General features: G+C 34.3%; 1 protein-coding gene across 7 annotated transcripts in view; it reads right to left on the reverse strand.

Annotated features, from left to right (window-relative positions):
* Nprl2 (Nitrogen permease regulator-like 2) overlaps positions 1-23,974 on the reverse strand; it is a 79,330-nt gene extending 55,356 nt beyond the window's left edge. For all 7 annotated transcript variants that reach the window (XM_075365151.1, XM_075365153.1, XM_075365148.1 and 4 more), the window contains exons 1-5: positions 23,658-23,974; positions 15,393-15,484; positions 14,161-14,317; positions 13,252-13,381; positions 3,325-3,461 (exon numbers count right to left, since the gene is read on the reverse strand). In XM_075365151.1, coding sequence (XP_075221266.1) covers positions 3,325-3,461; positions 13,252-13,381; positions 14,161-14,317; positions 15,393-15,484; positions 23,658-23,792 — 651 coding nt within the window. In that variant the 5' untranslated portion in view covers positions 23,793-23,974. The remainder of the gene's footprint in view (positions 1-3,324; positions 3,462-13,251; positions 13,382-14,160; positions 14,318-15,392; positions 15,485-23,657) is intronic.
* Between the last annotated feature and the right edge of the window lie 39 nt (positions 23,975-24,013).

Below are 24,013 nucleotides of genomic sequence, written 5' to 3' on the forward strand. Positions count from 1 at the left end.
ATTCTATCATGGATTTCCAGAACTACTGCAGTGTTTCAGGAAATATGATTCTGCAAAGTTGAACGATGTGGAATAAATGCTAATGGCTGAAGTCAAACTTTTCAGTGGGTTACTGTGTACTACTACAGTAATAACTGGGTTAATCTATATCATTTCTATATCCATTTATCTATCATTTTAACATTTACTATTTATTCATTTGGCCTTTTTGCTTATAATAGTTTTTCAGTAATAAACAATTTTTTTTTTAATTTTCTACACTAAACATTTTTCTAATTTTTTACACATAAAGCATCAAGAGAAAATATTTCTCAGTTTTATTACAACATTCCACGCGAAAGTGGATCTTCCAACACTGAAATAAAAAAAAAATCTAGCTTAAGATAAATAAATAAATCTTTCATTTATAAGATCAGAACACAGTTACACATTATTTCGACTCCATATCATGGATAAAAAACTGATCCAGCATCAACCTGAAATGGTAAAGAGAATCATGAAAATATTTTGATCATAAATAAATGGTTGACTTCAATGGTGCAGATTTTCTAAAAACATTCTTTTAAAAAGGTACCGAGCCTTTTGAATAAGGATCGAAATACAATTTTGTGATATTTTGAACCTTTCAAAAAACAAATATGTAAACTATATGATATAAAATTTTAAAAAAATCAGAAGTTGTTTTTTTCAAACAGTTGTAGTATTGAACGAATGTGAATTTGGACAGGAACCATAAAATTTAGCTGTCAGCTATCAAACTAGTTATCACAAGTGCTGCCATCTCTTACACAATTCTGTATAATTAACAAAAATCTCTTGCACATTACTGCTTTCCAACCAAGATTATTAGTAAAGGCTGTTAATAAAAATAATTATTTATTTATTAAATTTTTACAAGTTTAAAATTATACAGAGTAGTTTGGTTAGCTTGATTTTTGATCTAAGAAATTGAATAAAAATGGTCCCAGACTTCTATCTTACTTAGGTTTTAAGAAAGACGGGGCAAAACATGAAAACGTTTTGTCAGAAAATCACTTTTTTAGGTTTGGAATAAAATAGTTTATTTACGGATAAACAAATAAAAATTTCTAGTTAACTTTGTAGAGAATTTAATTCTGAGAAAATTGATGTAAATAATAAAATTAACACAAATTCGAGAAATTTAACTTTAATTAGAAGCAAAACACAGAAACTGGATCAGAAAAGCAATTTGAAACAGAACAATTTACATACAAATGCTAAAAATTATAAAAATAAATTTGAAAGATATCCTTCTAAAACATTAAAAAAATTTTATTTTTTCATAGGTGGCAATAACAGCTGATCAACAATTAAGTTTAGTGTCTAGCATTTGAATAGTGCTTGTGCTGTAATTGTTCGGTCACTCATTCACAATGAGTGAAACCAAAAATTTGTTATTTGCACAGTTGACAGACATGTTGTTAATTTATAGTGAAGAAATAAAAATGGATTGGCTGCTGTGCATAAATACTGGGAAAATTACCCAGATAGAAGAGTACTGGGTAGTAAAACATTTGAGACTGGAGAGATGAGTTTGAGAACAGGTATGCTTAAACCATAACAATTTGATGCTAGTTGTGAACGTCTTGAGAGGAATGCCAACGCTGAAGAACCAATATTGAAGGCAGTACAATTTCTCCAATGGGTCAATCCATCTTAAGTGTCCCAAAAAAACATAAGCTGGTTGCTTGACCAAAAACTGAAATTCCAAAAAACTGAAACTTACCCACTTGTTCCCTATATGTTTTAGGACCTTAAAATTATCTTTTTAAATTTTTTATTTAATCAGTTTACCTGTGGTGGCTATTTTTGTTATGGTGCGCACACCTATTTTTGTGATTGTAAGGGTTTATGGAAAAAATCCTAACTAAAACAATATTGGTCCTGGAAGGATGAAACGAAAAGCAATTTATTCATATTTTCTCAAGTTAAAAGGTTGCTCTAATGGTTGATTTACCAATCTCTCTTCTTTCTATGAGAAAATTACCAATAAAGTTGAACAAGAAAAATTGTGAAATTTCACTTTTGGATATTTTTTTCAAGAGGCAGGGATGGCATACACAGATAGAATTATTTTTTTATATGTAGGAATATGTTAGTAGTTTTACCATAAATAATATTAATGGTGATATATTTACTTCTAAATTTTTATGAATTTTTGAGAACAATTTTTTTTTAAATTCAAATTTTGGCTTCAAATGACTGTGATGGAACTGGTGATAAAAACCTCAAATAGGCACAACTTACAGTGTTTTTGTAGATATTTATGGCAAATAAAAAGGTTTCTTGTGTATTGTACTAATAAAGTTATAACCTCTCAAAAATCATGAAAAACCTGTTAAAAGCACTTACTTAGCGAGTCAAAATGGTATCACTTTAAACAGGTTTCGCATGATTTTTGAGAAATTTTTGCATTCCAGCAGACTTTTTCCTTTGTAGTTGGATGAAGTCATTAGTCTACTCTGCTTGTATTGACATACTAGAAGAATTGCAACATCATATAATAGAAGCTAGAGCTATCAGGAATAATAATGATTTTATTAGACATGCCCGACTAGCATAGATTTGCTGAGCTGAACTATGCACAGAACTGAATGACGGCTGCATTGAGCAACTGCTTTGAAGAAATGTTTGCAGCTTTATTAAGTAGCCATTTTGATATTTAATCATGTGATTTGGTTTAGCTGTATGGGGAGGGGTGGGAGATAGATAGATAGAGATAGAGATATATAGATCGATATAGATATATATATATATATATATATATAGAGAGAGAGAGAGAGAGAGAGAATAGAGAAAGTAAGGAGTAGAAAATTAAGATAAACATGTAATATTTTGATGAAGGAGGATGGATCTACGTACCCTTCTCCTGTTTAGGTATCCCACTTTCAGTAATACACTGAAACTGGGGAGAAGGAAACTAGGAGAGAAGAATATCCAATATTCTTTAATCATGCAATACATAAAATATATGATTAAAGATTAAAATTTTTGTCACTGAAAAAACAAGTTGTTTTTAAAGAGCCATTGGAGGAAGGCTTGAAAATAGTCAATAGGGTCAGTTAAGGGAGAAGTTCTATAGATTTCTTACTGATGAATGGAGGCAAAAAATAGATTACTAACAGACAATAATCAGCAAAGGGAAAGGCATATTAAAGATGTACAAGGCAAGAATGGATAAAATACGAGATATATGTAATACTTGATTTACAATATTTATGCAAACCACAAGAACTATAACGACAAATATTTTATCTAACAGAAAAAAAATACTGAATAATACAATACAATACAATAACATACCTGCTGAGTGGTAAGATCCCACTGTTCAGACTGAAACATATCAAGAGGTTCTAGAAATACAGGAACTTGATGATCAAGTGTAGGAAGTGGATCTCTATTGATTTTCAATACTTTTAAATGAGTAGTCATTGTACCTTCTAAAAAAACAACAAATAAAAATAAATTAAAAAATTTACCTATTTTATGTAAACAATGTAAGATGAAAGAAAAATTAACCAAACATTGGGGGTATTCCATTTTAATTGAACAAATGATCAGTGCATCACTGTTTTTGATTTTGATGATGTTTGATATATAACTACCCACACCTTGTAGTGGCCAATAAATATATTTTTATATTTAAACATTTTTTTTTTTTTTTGAGTAATAGACTATTTTCTAACTCACCAACAGATAAAATCAGAAATTTTCGTTGCTTTTTCCATGAGCTGCAGTATTTCTATTTTACACTGTACAGAGGGTCAAAAAGGGCTTTTTGGAAAGAGTAAAGATGGAACTTCATCTTAGTGTACCCAAAATTCATTTTGTTACATAACAAAATCTTGTAATATTTACTGAAGTTTACAAATAGTTTTTTTTTTTTTTTAATATTGGGCCCAAAATAAATAATGAAGGGCTTAGGGTTACAGGCCTGTTTACCTTTTAGATCTTATGTACTAGTAGTAATAAAAAAAAAAATGGACCATTACCAAGTGTCCTTCGTAAAAAAAAAAAATGGCCGCCAAATCATACGATTTTGATAATGTCTCATTTTTGGGGCCCTAAAACCACGTGGGATAGGTGGCAAAAATCTGAAACGTTTACAGCAGTAAGTACTTTTTATATATTTTAAAACCATATAAAATTTATTTTGTTACTCAAAGAGGTTGACAAGTAATGAAGCCAACAAATCCACTACAAACACTGTTCCTTCTAACCGTAAACAACGTATCCAAAAATACTGATGTTATGTATTTTTTCAGATTATAAAAATTACAACTAAACTCATTGGAATGAATAGATTTATAATTAATAAACAGTCCAATTACAGAATGATAAATGATAATTACAAAATAATTCAAATACATTAACAAGTTGTTCAATTTATTTTTACCTTATTTTACACCTGCTAATGGAAGTCATGAATAAATCAAACTTAACAAACACAACTTAGTGCCCTGCCATTTTTTTGTTGAGTAGAACTTATAAGTCCTCATTCATCTTTGGTGTAATGTTGTGTCTTCCTCAAGTAGTTGATAGAAAAAGCTCTGAATGTGTGAGAATCTTTAAAATATTTTCCAGTTGAACCCATTTTTGATCATCATTCAATGATTTCTTGAATGAAGTATCAGAACCTTCTGGATGGAAAAAGTGTATTCAATATTCCTCTTCATTTTCATGTACTTTGATTTCGCCTAACCACCGCTTGCCATCATATACACAGCAGACAATTTTTACATTTTGGCTTTGGTAAACCTATAAAGCGATCAGAAACACTAATGTCCTAGTGTACCGATATTAACGTAAATGTTTCTGATTCAGAGGTTGCCTGTCTTTCAGAATACTGAGGTATTCTTCAGTCTCCTGAACATCTTTATTAGAGCAGAAAATAAATGTTATATTTTTAGTATTGTCTTTGCAATAACTGGTAATAACAATTTGATTTTTGACTGTCCTTTGAAAGCTTGCTTTAGTCACAGTCCTTTTTACACAGTTCTACCAATACCATCACATGGACCTTTTTCATGGTATGAGGCAAAAAGATGCCATACAGCTGCGATTTCAAAATCTTGATGGTAGCACAAATTTATAAAATTTTTTTGTTTTTATACTGGGCTGACGAGTCATCAGAAAAATAAAAAAATTGTTTAAAGTTGTGGTAACAGTGTTTTTACTTTATTTATAACTTGCTTTTGGAAGCAGAACGATGTGGTACTGTGCTTCATGTATTCACTAATCACAAAGTAACTTTGGCTTTGTAATTCCTTCTTTTTTTAAATATAAGAGAAATGGATGTACTGTGGCATAAGTTTTTGACCAATGATATGACTGGACTTATCCTGTATCACAAAAAAAACAATTTTAAGAGAAGCCTCCCATTACAATACATTCATCCTCCAACAAGTTTTCCTATTTAATGTTAAGGAAATTAGCTTGTTTCTTTGCAATAAAAACTTTTTAGAGTATTTAAATTTTCAGTAAGTTTATCTAAGTTCTCTTGAAATGAAAGAATTTGAGTAGTTAGTTCACAATGGTCAACAGAAACCCACTGTTTGAAAATAATTTCAGAATCAAAATCATCCCTGCTTTCTTGCAGTAAATGTGAGCAATTCATTAGTGCCTGGACATTTTTCACACTGTGACAGCATATACGTTTCATTTTCTGTATCACATACCATGGTTGAAAGAAGACATTTATACTCAAATTTAATTTTTAGAGCAGATAATGTGAGTTTTACATTTTGGTCAGTGACACACACATAACAAAGTACTTCACCCACCAGCCAGAACACAAAATTTAGGTTGTAAATCAGCAAATTTTGAAAAACCAATTTTTAAATTATGTTTTTCTTTTTTTATGATAAGCCTTTTTTGAAAATTAATTTTCTTCCCATCAGCTTGTCTTACAGACACAATCCTTCTTGCCTGCCATCATTTGGCTGTGCTTCTCATTCGGGTAAAAATCTTGGACACATTTAATAACATTTCATCAGTTATATGATTGAGTTTCTTTTTGCCAATTTATGGCAAAATTCCACTTTTTTTAACTAATTGTTTGGATAGACAGGCTAAATACTAATACTAAACTCATTTTGAATGCTCCAGCTGCTTGGAAATAAGCTTAAAATATTAATTTTTTCCTGGGTATCAAACCAGCTGTTTTCATTTTATCCTTTATTTTAATATTAATCCTTCATATTCCCTACCTAAATCATCATAATGTTTTGGTACTAAACTGGTTTCTTCTGTAGAAATATTTAAATGAAAAGGAATTGTTTAATTTACTGGTAAGTAACTGACTCGGCTATTTTTGTAACTTTATCTTTTAAAACTGGTTCCTTTGCGCTGCTTGATAATTTTTGAACCTTAACGGGGGAAATGCCAAGTGCTGAACAAGTTTTATTCACAGACTCGACTATAACACATTGAGGCTCAACTATATCTTGACATTCCAGTTCACTTTCTGTACATCTTGTGGTTTTTGTTTGGATTTTTTGTTGAAAGTGTCAAAGATATTTCTAGAAAAGATTTCTTAACCGGTTTAGTGTGACAGCTAAATGGTTCAGAGCAACTTCTCCTTCTCCTCTTAGAATAACAATACAGTTAGTATACTTATAAAACTACCACTTACACCTCATTTGGTCTTATTCCAGTTTCTCTACAGCCAAAATAAAAATTTTCTAATTAATAAAATTAAAAATAAATGATATCATGTAAAACAAAAGTTCATTGCTAATAAAATTACTTTATAAACAAGTGTACGTTACTTAACCCCAGTATTGTTACTAGCAACAATATACCATATCACATTGAAATCAAAACAGTAACTGAACCTTCTAAAATGTTTACATTAAGAATATGCAAACATTCATGTACATACATGTCTATTCACTTTTGTGTGTATGAGTCATACTTAAAGTAACAAACTATCTGGAATATAAGCTATCTCATTATAGACATATCAAAATGTCAGCCTAATTACTAGGCCTACATTATTATCTGAAAAAATACATGCTACAAATTTTTTGGATACATTGTTCATGGTTAGAAGGAGCTGTGTTTTTAGCCGATTTGATGACTTCATTACTCGTCAACCCCTTTGAGTAGCAAAATAAATTTTATATGATTTTAAAGTAAATAAAAAGTACTTACTGCAGTAAAAATTTCAGATTTTTTTCACCTGTCCCACATGTGGTATTTGGGCCCCAAAAGTGAGACATCTTCAAAATCTTATGATTTGGTGGCCACTTTTTTTAATGAAGGATACTCAGTAACAATCGAATTTTTTTTTTATACATACTACTAGTACCTAAGAGTTAAAAATTTAAAAACAGGCCTGTTACCCTAAGCCTTTCATTATTTATTTTGGGCCCAAAATTTGAAATAACAATTTGTAAACCTAACTTCAGTAAACATTACAAGATTTGGTTATGTATAAATGAATTCTGAGTACACTAAGATGAAGTTCCATCTTTACTCTTTCAAAAAATCCCTTTTTTTTATAGGTGTGGAACAACCACATTTATGGGCGCTGAAGCAGTGTCAGACTCGCTAACAGGTTCTGCAAAAAGTTAAGTGTATATGTGTTCCTGCGCACTAACGACTAAACCTCTACTCCTGGGAATCGCTTTATTGCATTACTTCAGGAAGGGGGGAAACAACCGCACACACAATTGGTCACTGCAATCACAACTGTAACATCCAAACACACACTCGTGCAACACAACTCATGTAACATCAAGGATAACACCAACACAAGGAGTAACAAATCATTCACATCACAGCAAGGAAAAAACACAATTAACACAGGAAATTTTTTTTTCCACACTGTGAACACTCATGGTAATACAAACTCATGTAACCACAATAACCAACACCAACAGTAAAAAAAAACACACCCATCACACAAACAGACTCACAACATAGAACTTACCAAGTGGCAACTGTCTTCTGTAGCAACAAGAATGCTATCGAGCACCAGGAACAGAGTGCCCAAGGCTTCACTGCACCAAGGCAACCCCCAGAGTCCCCGAAGTGCTTGGCCGCAGGCCTGTCTGCCCGGCATCCTCCAATGTCTTCTTCGAGGTTCTTCTGCTCTTAGCTCTTCCCTTATGTACTTATTGAATCTTGCTATTGTCGTCCACTGCTGTTCTCCCATTAGAATGATGCGCTGGAGTTCCTCCAATGTGAACATATCCTCACGGTCCAGTACATCCAACATATGCCATTGAGCAGCCTCAAACTGGACGCAAGAAAAGAAAACATGGTGCGCCATTTCCTCTTCGTCATCACAGACTGGATGACAATAGTCTGAGTGGTCCAACGCAAACCTATAAAGGTACGCCCCATAACCCCTGTGTCCTGCCAAAAACTGTTTAAGGAAGAAATCAATTTTTTGACGTTTCCTCTCACATCAAGCTCAAATGTCCACAATCAGATGGCGGCTCTTCTGGCCTTTGTTTTTCCTGTTTAGCCTCCGGTAACTACCGTTCAGATAATACTTCAGAGGATGAATGAGGATATGTATGAGTGTAAATGAAGTGTAGTCTTGTACAGTCTCAGTTCGACCATTCCTGAGATGTGTGGTTAATTGAAACCCAACCACCAAAGAACACCGGTATCTATGATCTAGTATTCAAATCCACGTGAAAATAACTGCTTTTACTAGGACTTGAGCGCTGGAACTCTCGACTTCCAAATCAGCTGATTTGGGAAGACACGTTCACCACTAGACCAACCCGGTGGGTTGGCTCTTCTGGCCTAGGTCCCATCGCTCCTGCCATACGCACATCAGTTCCTTGGTATAGGCCTGAAGTTGTTCCTTTTTCTCCTGGGGTGGCAACCTTCTAGTTTCCGCCTGTTTCACTCTGAGGGCTATCAGTAGATCAACTGGCATTGCCCCTGCCAGTACCTCCACGGCCTCGCGAGATATCATTTGATAGGCGGATGTTATTCATAGGCAACAATTCCGATACAGTGAGTCTAACACTCCCTTATATCTGCTGTATCTTAATGCATTAGCCCAAATCTCTGTACTATATAATAGTGAGGAGTATGTCAGGCGCTTGACAGGACAGAAGCCTCCTCCTCTGCTCACTAGATCCTCTTGCATTGGGGAGAAGAGCCGCAACCGCATACATTACTCTTTCTGCTTTCTCTTTGGCCTACAAGATATGGGTACCAAATCTAAGCCGTGCATCAATCCATATCCCCAAATATCTGATGGCAGGCTTTGACACAATCCTCCTTCCCTCCAATTCAACAATCAGGGTTGGGCGTCGTTTTCAAGTAGTAATTAAGACTACCTCTGTCTTTTCTGGTGCTAGTTCCAATCCTACACCAGCCATCCAGGCACTAATGGCACGACATGAAGTTCAAATTTTGTCGGTAATATCCTTCTTAGTGGCTGCACTAACTACTAGCATGATATCATCAGCATATCCAAAAATGGAGACATCCTCAGGAAGGGGCACCCATAGTACTCCATCATTTGCAGCAATCCATAGGGTCGGTCCAAGGACTTATCCCTGCAGAACACCTCAATCGACACTTCTCTCTAAAGTGTTATTCTCAGTAGCATACATAAGTCTCCTATCCCTCAGATATGACAATATAATTCTTATTAAACAACTAGGGACCTGAAGGTTCACCAATGCTAAGGCAATGGCAGTGTAAGAAATGCAATTTAATGTGTTTCTAACATCTAATGCCACCATAGCGCACATCTTCCCTTCAGCAACAATAGTACAAGCCGCATCTATCACCTCAACCACTGCGTCTAATGCAGATTTTCCAGCTCGGAAGTCAAATTACCTCATTGAAAAGCCACCAGAGTCCTCAATTATTCAGACCAATTGCTGCTGTATCATTTGCTCCATTATTTTTCCCATTACATCAATTATTGCTAGGGGGTGAAAGGAAGACGGGAGAGCCGGATCGCGGCCAGGCTCAGTACTACAAGACGTTGTCTCATCCAAAGTTCAGGGAAGAGCCCTCTTCCAAACAGGCATTATATGTCTTTAGGAAAACATCTACATGTGCCACAATTGCCAGCTTCACCACTAAATCTGGAGAGGCATCCGAGCCTGGGGCCTTACCATGTGGTAGGCATTCCACTGCCTAAACAAGTTCCTCTTTCGTAAATGACAGAGGACTTTCTACCTCATCTACATCCAAAAATACCCCTTCTACATGGGGGAATAAACCATTAATTATAACCTATACCTCCTCGACTCCTGTGGCAGCACGAGCTCAGTTTAAGGACACTTTAAACTAGGATTTTATAAGGCCTACCCCATGGGTCATTCTCTATCTCCAGGGTTAATTTTTGCCAACAAGCTCTTTTAGTCCTTTATAGGTTTCTGGAGTTCTCTCTGACAGTCCTTATACCTATTTGTGCAGAATTTTCTGGCAGAGTTATAGTACACTCTCTGAACCTCCCGTCTGGCTCTCAGACATTGTTTCCGCTTTTGCGTGATCTCCTCAGTCCACCAATAAACTGAAGGGCGTCCCCTCTGGACATACCTTCGGGGGAGGAGATCATCACAGGCCTCCATTAAACTCGCCACCAAACAGCAAACTTTCTCTTCTGCGGCGATAACCTCAGTAACTTTATGAAAGTTAAGTCCCTCAGTAAATGCATTAGGGTCAATTCTCAGGAGCTGTCCAGGTGCACTCTGTCTATTATCCTCCATGGTCATACATATCTCTTGGTGTTCACTTCAAGTAAACTCCTCCGATACTCACCAGTCACCAATCCTTGCCACAACAGTGGTGGTGGCAAAGGTAACATCAACAGTTGGTCCAAAGGTGCCGCTCCAACAGGTAAAAGTATTCCCCTCATTAATACACACTAAGTCTAGGAATGCAGCCATCTCGGTCGACAATCTTCCCCTTCCCCTTGCATCCATTCTGACAGAGCCCCATGTCGTCAACCACGCACTGAAATTGCCCGCAATCAATGCAGGTCATTGTGCAGCTATGTCTCCAGCAAGCGTAGACAAAACATCCTTGAACCGTTCAGTGCTCACATTAGCAGCTATATACACACATTCTGGCAATCCTGGCTCAAACGAAACCATACTCGCATAATGGCTCAAGAATCAGCAGAGGAGAGCACACCCATAAGGCCAATCACCATCCACTGACTCCAACCAGTCTGCACCATGCTGAGCCAGATATGATTGCTATATCAGCACTCATCTCCAATATACTACGTGTCAAAATATCTTGGGTAAGTGCCGAGTGATTCAAATTTATTTGAACAAACTTCATTTCTGGGTAGAATATCCAGTCCTCTCCTGGTTCGCTGTACTCCTTGTAGTTGCCATACCCTTAGGGCATGCAATGGAGCCAGTATGGTGCCCCTCAGTCTTTCTTACATATCAGGCACTTCGGTCTCTTCACATACTCAGCAGCCTGATGGTTCTCTTCATTAAAGTTAAAACAGGTGTTTTCCCTGTTTACACCACTACAATTTCTGGAGAGGTGCCCCAATTCAAAACACCTATAGCATTTCAATGGGGCCTCAATAGTATCTACCTGGCAAGATACAAGCCCTATCTTTATTCATTATATCGGCAGCCAAAGCCACAGGGAGCCGACATGTGGCAATCTTAGTCTCCCCAAAACCCTCCCTGATGGAGATGCCAGCATCTTCCATACTGGGCAACTCCATAATTTTTCCAAGCCCCCGAAGTACATCCTCTGAGTCAATATCTTTATCAAGATTGCGGTTTTATCATAGATCGCCCTTTTTGACCTCTGTATGATGTAAAATAATAATGCTACAGCTCAAGGAAGAAGTGACGAAAATGGCTGTTTTTACCTATTGGCAAGTTAGAAAATACTCTAATCAGGAAAATTTTTTTTTAAATATAAAAAAAATATTTTTTGGCCACTACAAGGTGGGTAGTTATCATGCACTACTGCTGTGTATCATCACAATCAAAAATAGTTATACAATAAAATTTTTGAAAATTTGCTGAATTAAAATGGAATACCCAATTGGCTAATTCTATGGTCTCCTTGTGAATTTTGCAAAGTCTTATAACTTCAAAAAGATAATATGGGAAAAAATGAGGAGTTTTGGAATTCCAGACAAACTGACGAGGGTACTAAACTATATATCTCAATGCAGACAATCAACAGTGAATGTAGAGTCATTTACTGTCTTTGAGAAGTGGAAATTATAGCAAAATGATGGGCTTTCACTTCTTTTGTTCAACATGCAGCTGAAAGAAGTAATGCAGAACATGAGAATACAACAAAGAATTACGACTGGGTAAGAATTAACTCCTAGTGTTTGCAAATATTCTTACAGTGATTGCATAGGCAAAGAAAAGACCAAGGAAACAACAAAAAGAACAAACAAAAGAAGCGGATACATGGAAATAAGAATTAAAGATGTCAGAACAAAATAAATGCATTTAACAAAAACAGAGGTGCGTAATGAGTGGGGATGAATGTACAAAGACATGAAAAGGTCAATGAATTCAAGTATTAGAAAGTGTCTTATCAAATAAAAATATAAAAATACTGTAGATTCAGAGGAGATTGAACTTGGCTAACAGATGCTTGTATACATTAACATAATTAGGCTTCAGAAAATAAAAAGGAAGATAAAAGTTCATAAAATGATAGTATAGCTGATGCTCATAATTTAGAACTATGGATAATAAATAAAAATTTTTTAAGGAAACTGCAAAAAGTATTGAGAAAAATGTATGGTTCTTCTTATGAACAAGGGAATGGAGAAGAAAATACAAGATCTGTATGAAGATAGAGATATAATAGAGGAAGTCAGGAGAAGAAGATTAAGATAAGCATGCAATATTCTGATGAAAGGGGGTGGATCTATGTATCCAGCCACCTACTTAAGTATCCCACTTTCAGTAATACACTGAAAGTGGAGAGAGGGAAACCAGAGAGAGAAGACTAGGAAGGCTGAGGTAGAGATGTGTGATCAGGTGAGGTCAGATTTCACTAGGATTGCTGAAACAGAAGAAAATTGTAATTAATACGAAATACACAACCTGTATTTTCTGTTACAAAGCTCATTACTACAATACCTACACTGTTTTATACACTTAATTATAATTATTAAATAATATAATATAATATAATTATAATAAAAATAATAACTAATTAAAAATTTTCCTAAGTAAGATAACAAATTTCATAAGAAATCAAAAATGCCATCACTTGTACTATGTAATAAAAACATACCTGAAATTGTACATGTCTTATGAACATTCAAGTCTCGCAATATTTGTTTTAACATGTTTACAAGCCGTAACCTATCGTTATTATTCTGTTCCTGTTGTGACAGAAAAGCTGTTTCAACTTCCATTGCCATCTACAAAAGAAAATGTGTACAAGAAGTATTTACTACATTTTATAAAAACAATAAATTTTAAAAACATATTTAATCTTTAATGAAATTCAAGTTACACTCACAAAAGCTCTTCAGAACATTAGATAATTTAGTTTATTTAATATAATAAACATAGAATAAAAAACAAAAATCATGACTTCACAGATAAAGTGGTGAATTTTTAACCTAGGTCACTGTGTCTTAATCCACTCAAACCTAGCTAATAAAATTGATAATAAAAGAGCAAAATAAAACCACATCAATCCTCATTATTACATCTTGTTATGGTTGATAAGGGATGCTTCTGTGTTTTTTTTCTTAAGTGGCACTAACTTTTATGGTTTTTAGCTAATAAAAAATGCAGTGATCTGCTCCAAGCATTCATTATTTAAATGATATTTTAGAACCAGTTTATTGAACAAAGATTTAATCATTGCCACTTTATCTTATTTCAACTGTTCAGTTTATGTGCTGTTACTCCCTGAAATTTTCAACTGCTGCAGAACGACCATAAAGTATAAGTACATGATTTTATATATAAAGTTGTATATTACACAAATATGCAAATGAAAGAGAGAGAGAGAGCGAGTATGATAGGAGAGGGGCAACAGATAGAGAGGAAGGGGTAGGGGGATATCGAGAGGGAGGGGAAGGGGGAGAGAGAGCAGCTTTAACACATCCATTATAGAGTTAATGAATAATCTCACACAAGTTAAAAATAAATAAATACAATAAATAAAATAACATTTAATAAAACGTACCAAGTACTCTGAGAACTTCTTAACAAGAGTTTCATATTGAACAGTACGAGCCCAAGCATCAAAAACAAAACATAAGTTGAAATAAAATGCATTTCTTGCATACTTTTTATTATCTATTTTGACAGGATACCCAAGTATTTTTAAATTAAATGCAGTTCTGAAAGAAAACTTTTTAAAATTAAATTCATTCATTTACATTCTATACATTCGTAATTTATTACATTTTTTTGTTTTAATATATGAAAAAGAAATCATTTAAGTAGAAAAGGAAAATAAGGATTAATTAAAAAATTCAAACAACATAAAATAAGTAAAATGTTTAAAATTTAAGAATTTTTAAAATATACAGCAACATTTTAATTTGTATAATATTAAGTTTACTACATTGAGTGTAACCCAGAATATTTGTTTATGCTAAGAAATCATACAGTGTTTGGCATTATAACAGTATAAAAAGTAACAGTACAGGAAGATTAACATTAAAGAACATTTATCAGCCGTATCAAAATGATAATCAAAACTGTAATTAGTTGTGTGCTGAATTGTTCAAAAAATTTTTAAGCTTTTAAATAAATTTATCTTTACTTTCTAAATAGTCAAACTTATCAAACTTTACAAAAAGATCTTATGTAGTAGTAATTTATATTTTTGCATTATAGGCTGAAGCTTTGTCCTGCTGAACTATGTAATGTTGTTCACCGGATACATGTTCAATTCATGACTGAAAACAAAAACACTGTCACTGTGTATTGGTTGCATGTAAAATACAAGGATTCCCCACAGACCAGAGTTGAACACTCTGCTAACAGAATCTCTGTTCTGTTAATAGAACTGTTTAAATGAAAGTATACTTCATCAGATATCCCAAAATTTTCTATGAAATTTTAATTATCATAACATTTTGATAAAAACTGTAGTCCAAAAAAACCTCTTAATTAAAATCATATATTTCAAATTCTGTACAAATTAAATTTTAAATCTAGGGTAAATATTTTATCCAAAGTGCAGTGAGACACACTTTAGGATATTGTAATGTTTGGCTTTGCTGAAATTGATTCCTAACTGCCGCCTGTTCTTGAACGAACTATAAATAAATCTTTATAATATAAAAATAATCTAAAATGATTGACTCTGAAATGGATCTGTATAATTTTACTTTTTTGTAAGTATTATATAAAAAAGCACTAAAATAAATATTATTTATTCAATAAAACAAGTTGCAAAAAACTTACATAGTGAGAGTACTTCGTTGAAGTTGGGCTTTTGGTATTATATACACACTAACAGCTTCAAATGTATCCTTTGATATGTAATCATCAGGAACCTGAAAGAAATACAACTTACATTAGCCTTAAAACTATTCACTATATCAGGATGGAACCTTTCATTTGCTTTATAAAAGAAAAGCACTGACGAAATACTGTAGAGTTTATAACAACTGAACTAAAATTTATTTTTGTTAAATAAATCTGCTAAAGGCTAAGAAAAAATAAATAAAATCTGCTAATATAAAAATAAATCTGCTAAAGAAGCACAGGATGAGTAAATAAAATGTATTTCTTAAACAAAATAAAACTGACTTAAAAAACACAACAAAAAAAATAGTATTTACATCCTTTTTTAAATTTTAATTTTTAGAAAACTATGCCAAATTAAAAAAACCAATAATTACTTATGTTTATTTAGACATTAATCTTAAAAAGTTAAAATTTAAAGTATTTTTTAAATTTAGGACTATCAAAAAAAAAACCTAAAAACTTGACGTAAGTAGAGATAGTAATAGTCTCTCCGTTCAGAAATATTTGCGGAATAGAAGGGTTTCGTAGCCGAGAAAAAACTACACATTTTGTTTTTTCGGATGAAAATGTGAAACCAGTAATCCTGGACCAAGCTTCAAGGTGAGATATAGTGTTCTGCAGTAGTCTCTCTGCTGTAGGTGCTGAACGGCTTGCAATGTAGATAGCAAAGTCGTCAGCAAATAGAGAGCATGAGACAGGAGCCTGCACACATTTGATAATATCGTTTATGGCTACAGAAAATAAGGTGGCACTTAATACATTACCTTGGGGCACTCCATTCTCCAAGATGACACTATCTGAGAGCGAATCATCCACACGAACACGAGCCGTTCGGTGATTTAAGAATCCCCGGATAAAAGCAAGCATATTGCCCTTGATTCCCCATTCTTTGAGAGTGTTAAGAATACCACGTCGCCAGGCTGTGTCATACGCCTTTTTTATATCGAAGAAGATAGCGACGAGGTGCTGCCGATTTAGGAAAGCGTTTTGTATGGCTGTTTCTAGTGACACTAAATGGTCAATAGAAGATCGTCCTTGTCGAAAACCACACTGTTCTGGAGATAGAAAGCCATGTTTCTCCAAGTACCATGTAAGTCTGCGGTTTACCATTCTCTCCATTATTTTACACAAAACGCTTGTTAATGAAATAGGGCGGTAGCTTGAGGGGTTCGTTTGGTCTTTACCAGGTTTTAGTACTGGTATAATAAATGCTTCTGACCAGCCGGGTGGGAAGACTTGTTCGGAGAATAAACCGTTGAAAATATTCAAAAGTTGTTGTAGTGCCGAATTAGGAAGGTGTGAAAGCATGGAAAGGCGAATGTTGTCCGGTCCAGGGGAAGAGTCCCGTGAATTTTTAAGTGCATGTAACAATTCTTTAAATACGAATGGAGTGTTTAATTCACCAACCGAATCACCAATGTTTAACGATAATACTTCTATTTGTATCTTGTACAATGTGGGTGAATGTGGGTGATCCATTATTCAGTAGGCAAAGGTCAAAGTCTTGTCTCAATCTGTTTATCATATTTCCTCGAGTGGAGCAGAAGGTTGAGCCCCAGGAAATATGATGGGCATTGAAGTCTCCTACTATTAACGATGGAGATGGTATTTGCGTGAGGAGATTTGAGACATCTAAAGCACTGAACTCAGTGTTCGGTGAGAGATACAGATTGCAGATATGTAATTTGAAGGGAATAGAGACCTTTACTGCAATAGCAGGAATGACAGTGGTTAGTTGAATTCTTGTAGCAGACACCCCATTCTTCATGAAAATCGCTACTCCACCACTCTCCCTACTGTCTACTAGGCAGTCGTATCTCTCACAGAAGTATCCTCTGAGTGTAATTGGGTCATGTTGTAGAAGGTGAGTTTCTTGGAAACACATGATTAGTGGATCATGTGCGTGCGCTAGTACTCTAATATCTTCAATGCGGGACCGAATATCTCTAACATTCCACTGAATAATGTTCATAAGTGTAAAAAAATAAATAAAAAAATTAAGTTTCGGAAATTATATAAAAATTAGTTGTAGGTGATTCGGTTTTTCTTTTGTGTATTTTTTATTTTAAAGAACTCCGATGCCCTATGGTCGGGTGGTTCTTCAACCATATCCTCCAGTAAATGAGGTGATGGTGGAGGAGATTTATTTGAATGGGATGCTGCAGTTAACATCCCAGAGGTGGTGGTTATGTGGGTTCCCTTTACGGGGAGCTTATTAGGTGGCTTACTGCCAGCTGTGATAGTCGCTACTCGTGCCGGTGCGACTTTGGGAGCAGGAACTTTCGTGTGTATCACACTGTTGGATTCACTAACTGCGACGAAAGACGTTTTCTTCATCTTTCTCAGCTCTGAGATAGTGGCTGTAAGCGAAGCTACTTGATCCGAAAGCATCTGAACAAGTTTTTTAAGCTCATTGCAGGATCCACACTGCTGATTATTAACATTTGTAGGAATTTGTTTAGATGTAGCGGTGGCAAAAGATACATCTGGTTTAACCAGGTCCCGTGAATTATTTAACTTTTTGTATTGTCTTCGTGCGGCCGGGAAAGATAGCTTTTGCTCCGTACAGATTTTGAGAATTGCCTTTTCTTCTTTAAAGATTGGGCAATCTCGGGAGCGGGCTGTATGTGGACCACTGCAGTTTGCGCATTTTTCACTTTCTTCGCAATTAGTGTCATTGTGACCTTCTTTAGCACATCAAGCCCAGATCTCAGTTTTTGTACAAGATGTTGTAGTGTGACCAAAACCTTGGCATCTGAAACATCGCCGTGGGTTGGGTATGAATGGTCGTACCCGAACCGAGAGGTAACCCACTTTAATCTTTTCTGGTGGAACAGGGAGATTAAATGTTAATATAAGAGACGGTGTCGGTTCTTCTGTTCCGTTCTGCCGTTTCATAATACGTTTCACTTCAACAACATCTTGGTGGCAAAGCTCGTCAACTATTTCATTGATATGTATATCTAAAAGGTCTCGACAAAAAATTACACCCCTGCTCGTATTTAAAGTTTTGTGGCTTTCAGCACTTATATTTATACCACCCATATTACGGAGATGTAAGATTGATCGACTCTGATCGTCGTTGAATGTTTCAACCAGAATCGATCCGTCGCGTAATTTCCTGATGTTCTTCGGGGAGCCACTTGCACCTGTTACAGTTTTATTTATTAGGAAAGGTGAAACCTTTTGGAGGGAGCCACCTTCCTGACTATTTCGGAGAACAACGAATCGAATATTTTTAGTGTTCAAGTCTAAAGATTTGTAGTTCTCTTCCATAGGACTTTTATCCTCGTCAGACAAAGCTGATCGAGGTCTCTTCGCAAGACTTAATTTGGTGGTTTTTTCAGATGGACCACCAACCATCTTGGGATTTAATATAGGATCAGAAATTTTGGTCCCACGAGTACCGGCGAAAAATGGACCACTCCAGCAGAGCGCACGCGTACTGGAGGTAGAGCTAAGTACAACTGGGTTCGCCCTGGTGCCCAGAGGACATCGTTCAAGACTCACTACGTAGAGCCATTCACCCATCGGCACGATTTGTTCCCACCTTGGGTTACGGTTGCATTTCGTAACATGTTGTAACACCACCGAGTGTTAATGTAAGAAATATCAGTGTAGGATGTTGTTGTGTAATTGTGTGAGTGTGTATGTTGTAATATATGTAGTGTTCTTGGTGTAGTATATGTGTATAATGTAAAGTGTTCTGCAGCTCACTGTATATTGGGAAGAATAGCTGCAGAGGCTAGGCCCGTGGGGACGCCAACCCCCAAAGTCTTAACGAATAAGACTCCCCGTCGGGGACCGATGAAAAATGATGAAGAAAGTAATAACTATTCAGTTTTATATTTACCAGATGAGAATAATGATAATCTTATTTATTAATTCTGTTGAATCTGCAGCAACTAAAAATAGAAATGACTATCTACCTGATGAAGAAGAAAAAGATGATGAAACAACAGAACAAAAACAGCATACAGCTGTATCAGAAAATAATTCTTGTAGTTGAAGGTTGTAAACCAATTAATTATCAAGAAGCCACAAAGGATAATAATATATCTGAATGCAAGATGAACATTCATGTCAAACCATGCAAGATGAAATGGATTCAATGTATAAAAACAAAGTTTGGAAACTTGTACAACCACCCAAGGGAGTTAATATAGTAGGCAACTGCTGGGTGTATAAGATCAAGAAAGATAGCCAAAACAATATTTTATGATACAAAGCAAGAATAGTTGCAAAATGCTATGATCAAAAGGCTGGTATTGATTACTCTGAAACCTTTAGTCCTGTTGTAAGGTTTGAGTCAATATGTGTCATACTAAACGTAGCAGCTGAAGAAAATCTCTTGATCAGACAATTTGACATCAAAACTGTATTTTTGAATGGGAAAATTGAAGACTATATATATATATATATATGGCGATTCTCAGATAACTCTGGTTGAGTCTGAAAGTTATGTAATTTATTCAGAAACTGGAATCAAAAATTTACCAAAACACTTAAAGATTTTGGTTCAAGACTTACAAGTGCTGATCCATGTACCTTTACTAACTCAACTGATGAAGATAGAATCACTGTTGTGATACTATCTTGATGTTGATCATCATCAACTATGTTGGTGATGGTCCACTATTAGCTAAAAACCAAAGGGATGCAGATAGACTTTTACACAGATTATGCCAATAATTTGAAGTTACTGAAGACATTCAGTTATGTATCTTGGATTACAAATTCAAAAAGAAAAGGATGGTACTATCTTGCTCTATCAAGCAATGTATGCTAATAAAGTTCTAGATAAATTTAATATGCATAATGTCAACTCAGTATATATACCTGCAGAACCAAATCATTAAATGAATGCATGATTAAATATAAATTTAAATCACAAAAAAATAGAGAATGCGCCATATAGCAATTGATTGTTAGCTTTACCTATCAAATGGTACACATCCCAGACATAAATTTTACCATCAATAAAGCAAGTCGTTATATGGAAAACCCCACCAATATACAACAGAACACTGTAAAAAGAATACTCAAGTATGTTAAAGGTACTGTGACTTATGGTATAAAATTAAAAATGGGTAACAATTCAAGCTTAAAAGCATTTAGTGATGCTGATTTTGCTGGTGAACCTGAAACTAGAAAATCAACATCTGATGTTTGTTAAAACTAGAATCAAATGTGCTTACATGGCCTCAGCATCAATCTACAGTTGCCCTATCAACATCAGATGGTGAATATATTGCAGCAAGTGAAGCTGTCAAAGAAATTGTTTGAATATATCAACTGCTAATAGACCTGCATTTTACAAATCTCAATATCACAATATGAGTGCAATTGAAATCATCAAAGGCAACGAATACCATAAAGGTGCAAAACTTATGGAAATTAAATTTTATCTATCAGACAGAAATACACAGAAAAATTATTTAAGTTAGTATATATCAACTCAAAATACCAACTTGCTGACATACTGACAAAGACCTTACCAAGACATTTTAAAAACATCGTCAAATGATAAGTGAAAAAATAATGTTTAAAGTGACATTCAAGAGAATAATCTGTTTTCTTTAAAGATAAACAAACATTTATTTTTTTAGATTATAATCAGCAAGTTTAAAATAACTATGTATAAACAGGGGGTGTGTTAAATATTGAATATTAATTACATCATTGTGTTTATAATAATGTTATACCCATAAAAAAATAATATAAATTATGCTTTAGTATAAGCTGAAATGATAAGACATCAGTTAGTTATAAATATGGGTTGCAAGCATCTGTTACGGCCGTTTTTGCATTGTTTTATGTGGCAGTTATCCCTTTTTTCTATGGTGTTTGCCATGTTTTGTTATACAATAAATTATCTCTTTTGAATTAATCAACTTTTTTTAAAATTATCTGTGCAATTATTAACAATAGTGACCATAATTTAGTGATAATGAAATGTAGATTACGGTTTACAAACCTGAAGAAAAGGTGCCAGATAAATTTGTGGAATTTGGAGGAGCTTGAGGAAGAGGGGGTAAAGAAGATTTTTGAGGAGGGCATTGCAAGAGGTCCGAGTAAAAAGGATAAGCGAGAATGTTACAAAGGAGATTCTTGAATCAGCAGAAGTGAACTTAGGTAGAACATAGAAAACTGGTAGAAAACCTTGGATATCAGAGGATATATTGCAGCTAATGGATGAACGTAGAAGTATATGAATGCTAGTGATGAAGAAGGTAAAAGGAACTATTGACAGTTAAGAAATACTATAAACAGGAAGTGCAAATTAGTGAAAGAACAGTGGTTTAAAGAAAAGTGTTCAGAAGTGTAACTACCACATGAAAAGAACAAAATGAAAGTTATGAAATGTAGCAGAAATAAAGTAGATGGACCACTGAATATAAAAATAGGACGAGAAAAGACTAAGGAGGTAGAAGAATTTTGTTATTTGGTAATTAGAATTACTAAAGATGGATGAAGCAGGAGCAATATAAAATGTCAAACAGTACAGGCAAAACAAACTGTCAGTCAGAAATATAATTTGTTTACATCAAAAATTAATTTAAACATCTGGAATGCATTTTTGAAAGTATAAGTTTGGAGTGTAGCTTTATACGGATGTGAAACTTGGACGATTGGAGTACCTGAGAAGAAGATTAGAATCTTTGGAAATGTGGTGCTGTAGGAGAATGTTAAAACTCAGATGGTGGATAAAATGAAGAGGTGTTGCAGCAAATTGATGAAGAAAGAAGCATATGGAAAAATATAGCTGAAAGAAGAGACAGACTAATAATAGGTTGCATCCTGGAATAGTTGCTTTGATATTGGAGGGGCAGGTAGATGGGAAAAATTGTGCAGGCAGGCAATGTTTATAATATGTAAAACAGATTTTAAGGGATGTAGGATGTAGAGGGTATACTGAAATGAAACGACTGGCACTAGAAAGGGAATCTTGGAGAACTGCATCAAACCAGTCAAATAAGAAAAAAAAAACTGGCAACTGGTTTAATAATTAATGAAAAAAAGATTGTTCTTCTAACAAATGTTGTCAAGGAAGAATTACAACTGCTAGGAAAGAAAATTGGGTACTTACATATTAACGCCACCGCAGCTACAGCTTTATTTAAAAACAAAGTGGTCAATCGGATTTTGGTGGTACCAAAAATTGATTAGGCAAATGAAACAATCTATTTAGGAAAACTGGTAAGCTTTGGGGATAGAATAAGAAAGTAGAACAGCAGCTGCTTGAAGAAAATAATGATACCTTAGATTCATTATGAAAACAACCAGAACAGTATACAGGTAGATAAGTTATTAAACTATTTTGTAACAACATGTTCACAAACTTGGAGTTTTCTGAAGAAATCCATAGAAATTATTAAAGTTATCCCACAATCAATGGAGAAAAGTATGCTTGTTTTGTAAAGAAAAGGCAGAATTAATCGTGAAAAGATAAAGCAATAGCAATAGCAATAGAATGGCTAGAATAATTAAGAGACTGAAGTGGAAATGAACTAGCCACCTAACAAGTAAACAAAATAAGTTGTTTTGGAAAGCTTTTTATAGGAAAAAGAAAAGAGGTAGACAGAAGAAATGATGGGAAGATGATTTAAAGGAGGCTGCAGGAATATAATAGTATATAGATTGATTTTTGACAAAGAAGTACGGAGTATTGGGGGAAAAGCCTATGCCTGTAATGGGTCTGGTTTCAAAAGTCAAAGTTCAAGTGATACTTTGTTAAATAAAGAAGTAATTTAAAGGAAGGTTGAGTGTTACTTATTTTAAACATACATATAAATTTGTGTAATTTTATTCATTTATGTATATAATGTAGCAATGTAAAACTGAAACCAAATAAAAGGCCTATTTATTTATTTAATGACAGTTAAATTAATCACCCAAATAAAAGTACATGTAAAGCAATATTAGTCTCCCACAGATATTATAATTAACACCTTAAATGCTAATTTTGAATACAAACACATGAAGTGTAAATGCTAAGTATCCCAGGGCTTTTCTTTGAGCCGTTATCTGCTCGAAAATAAATTCTATAAAAATTCTGCCAGAAACCACAACTTCTACATGATAAACTTGGCACTACTGGTAAGGGAATTTTGAATCTTTTTTTTCTTTATTTAAAAACCATATACAATAATTCAAATCACACTAGTACTTAATTTTACTTAAAATTTATTTACTTACTTGACAAGTAATTTTTGGTCCAGCAGTAGGGTGAAATTCGGCTAAGAATATACATTTTATTGGTCCATCTTTATCACATCCCTCAAAATATGATACGACAGTTTCATTGTTATTACTTGTATTTTCATTACTCATGTTCACAATTAAAAAAAACTATTACGTTAAATATAAGGTAAGTTAAATAAGTAATAATACTACAGAGCACTAGGAAACTGATTAAAATACACCTAAAATCTGGTGAACACTAAGATATTTAAGTCGTTAGCTGACGAACTTAACACTACAGACTTCAGCTCCTCGATTGGCGCATATGAAATCTAAACAATTAACACTTTGTTCAAGGTTGTAAAAACAAC

This window comes from Lycorma delicatula, chromosome 4 (genome assembly GCF_047948215.1).
Source record: "Lycorma delicatula isolate Av1 chromosome 4, ASM4794821v1, whole genome shotgun sequence".
In the NCBI taxonomy this organism is placed as follows: Eukaryota; Metazoa; Arthropoda; class Insecta; order Hemiptera; family Fulgoridae; genus Lycorma; species Lycorma delicatula.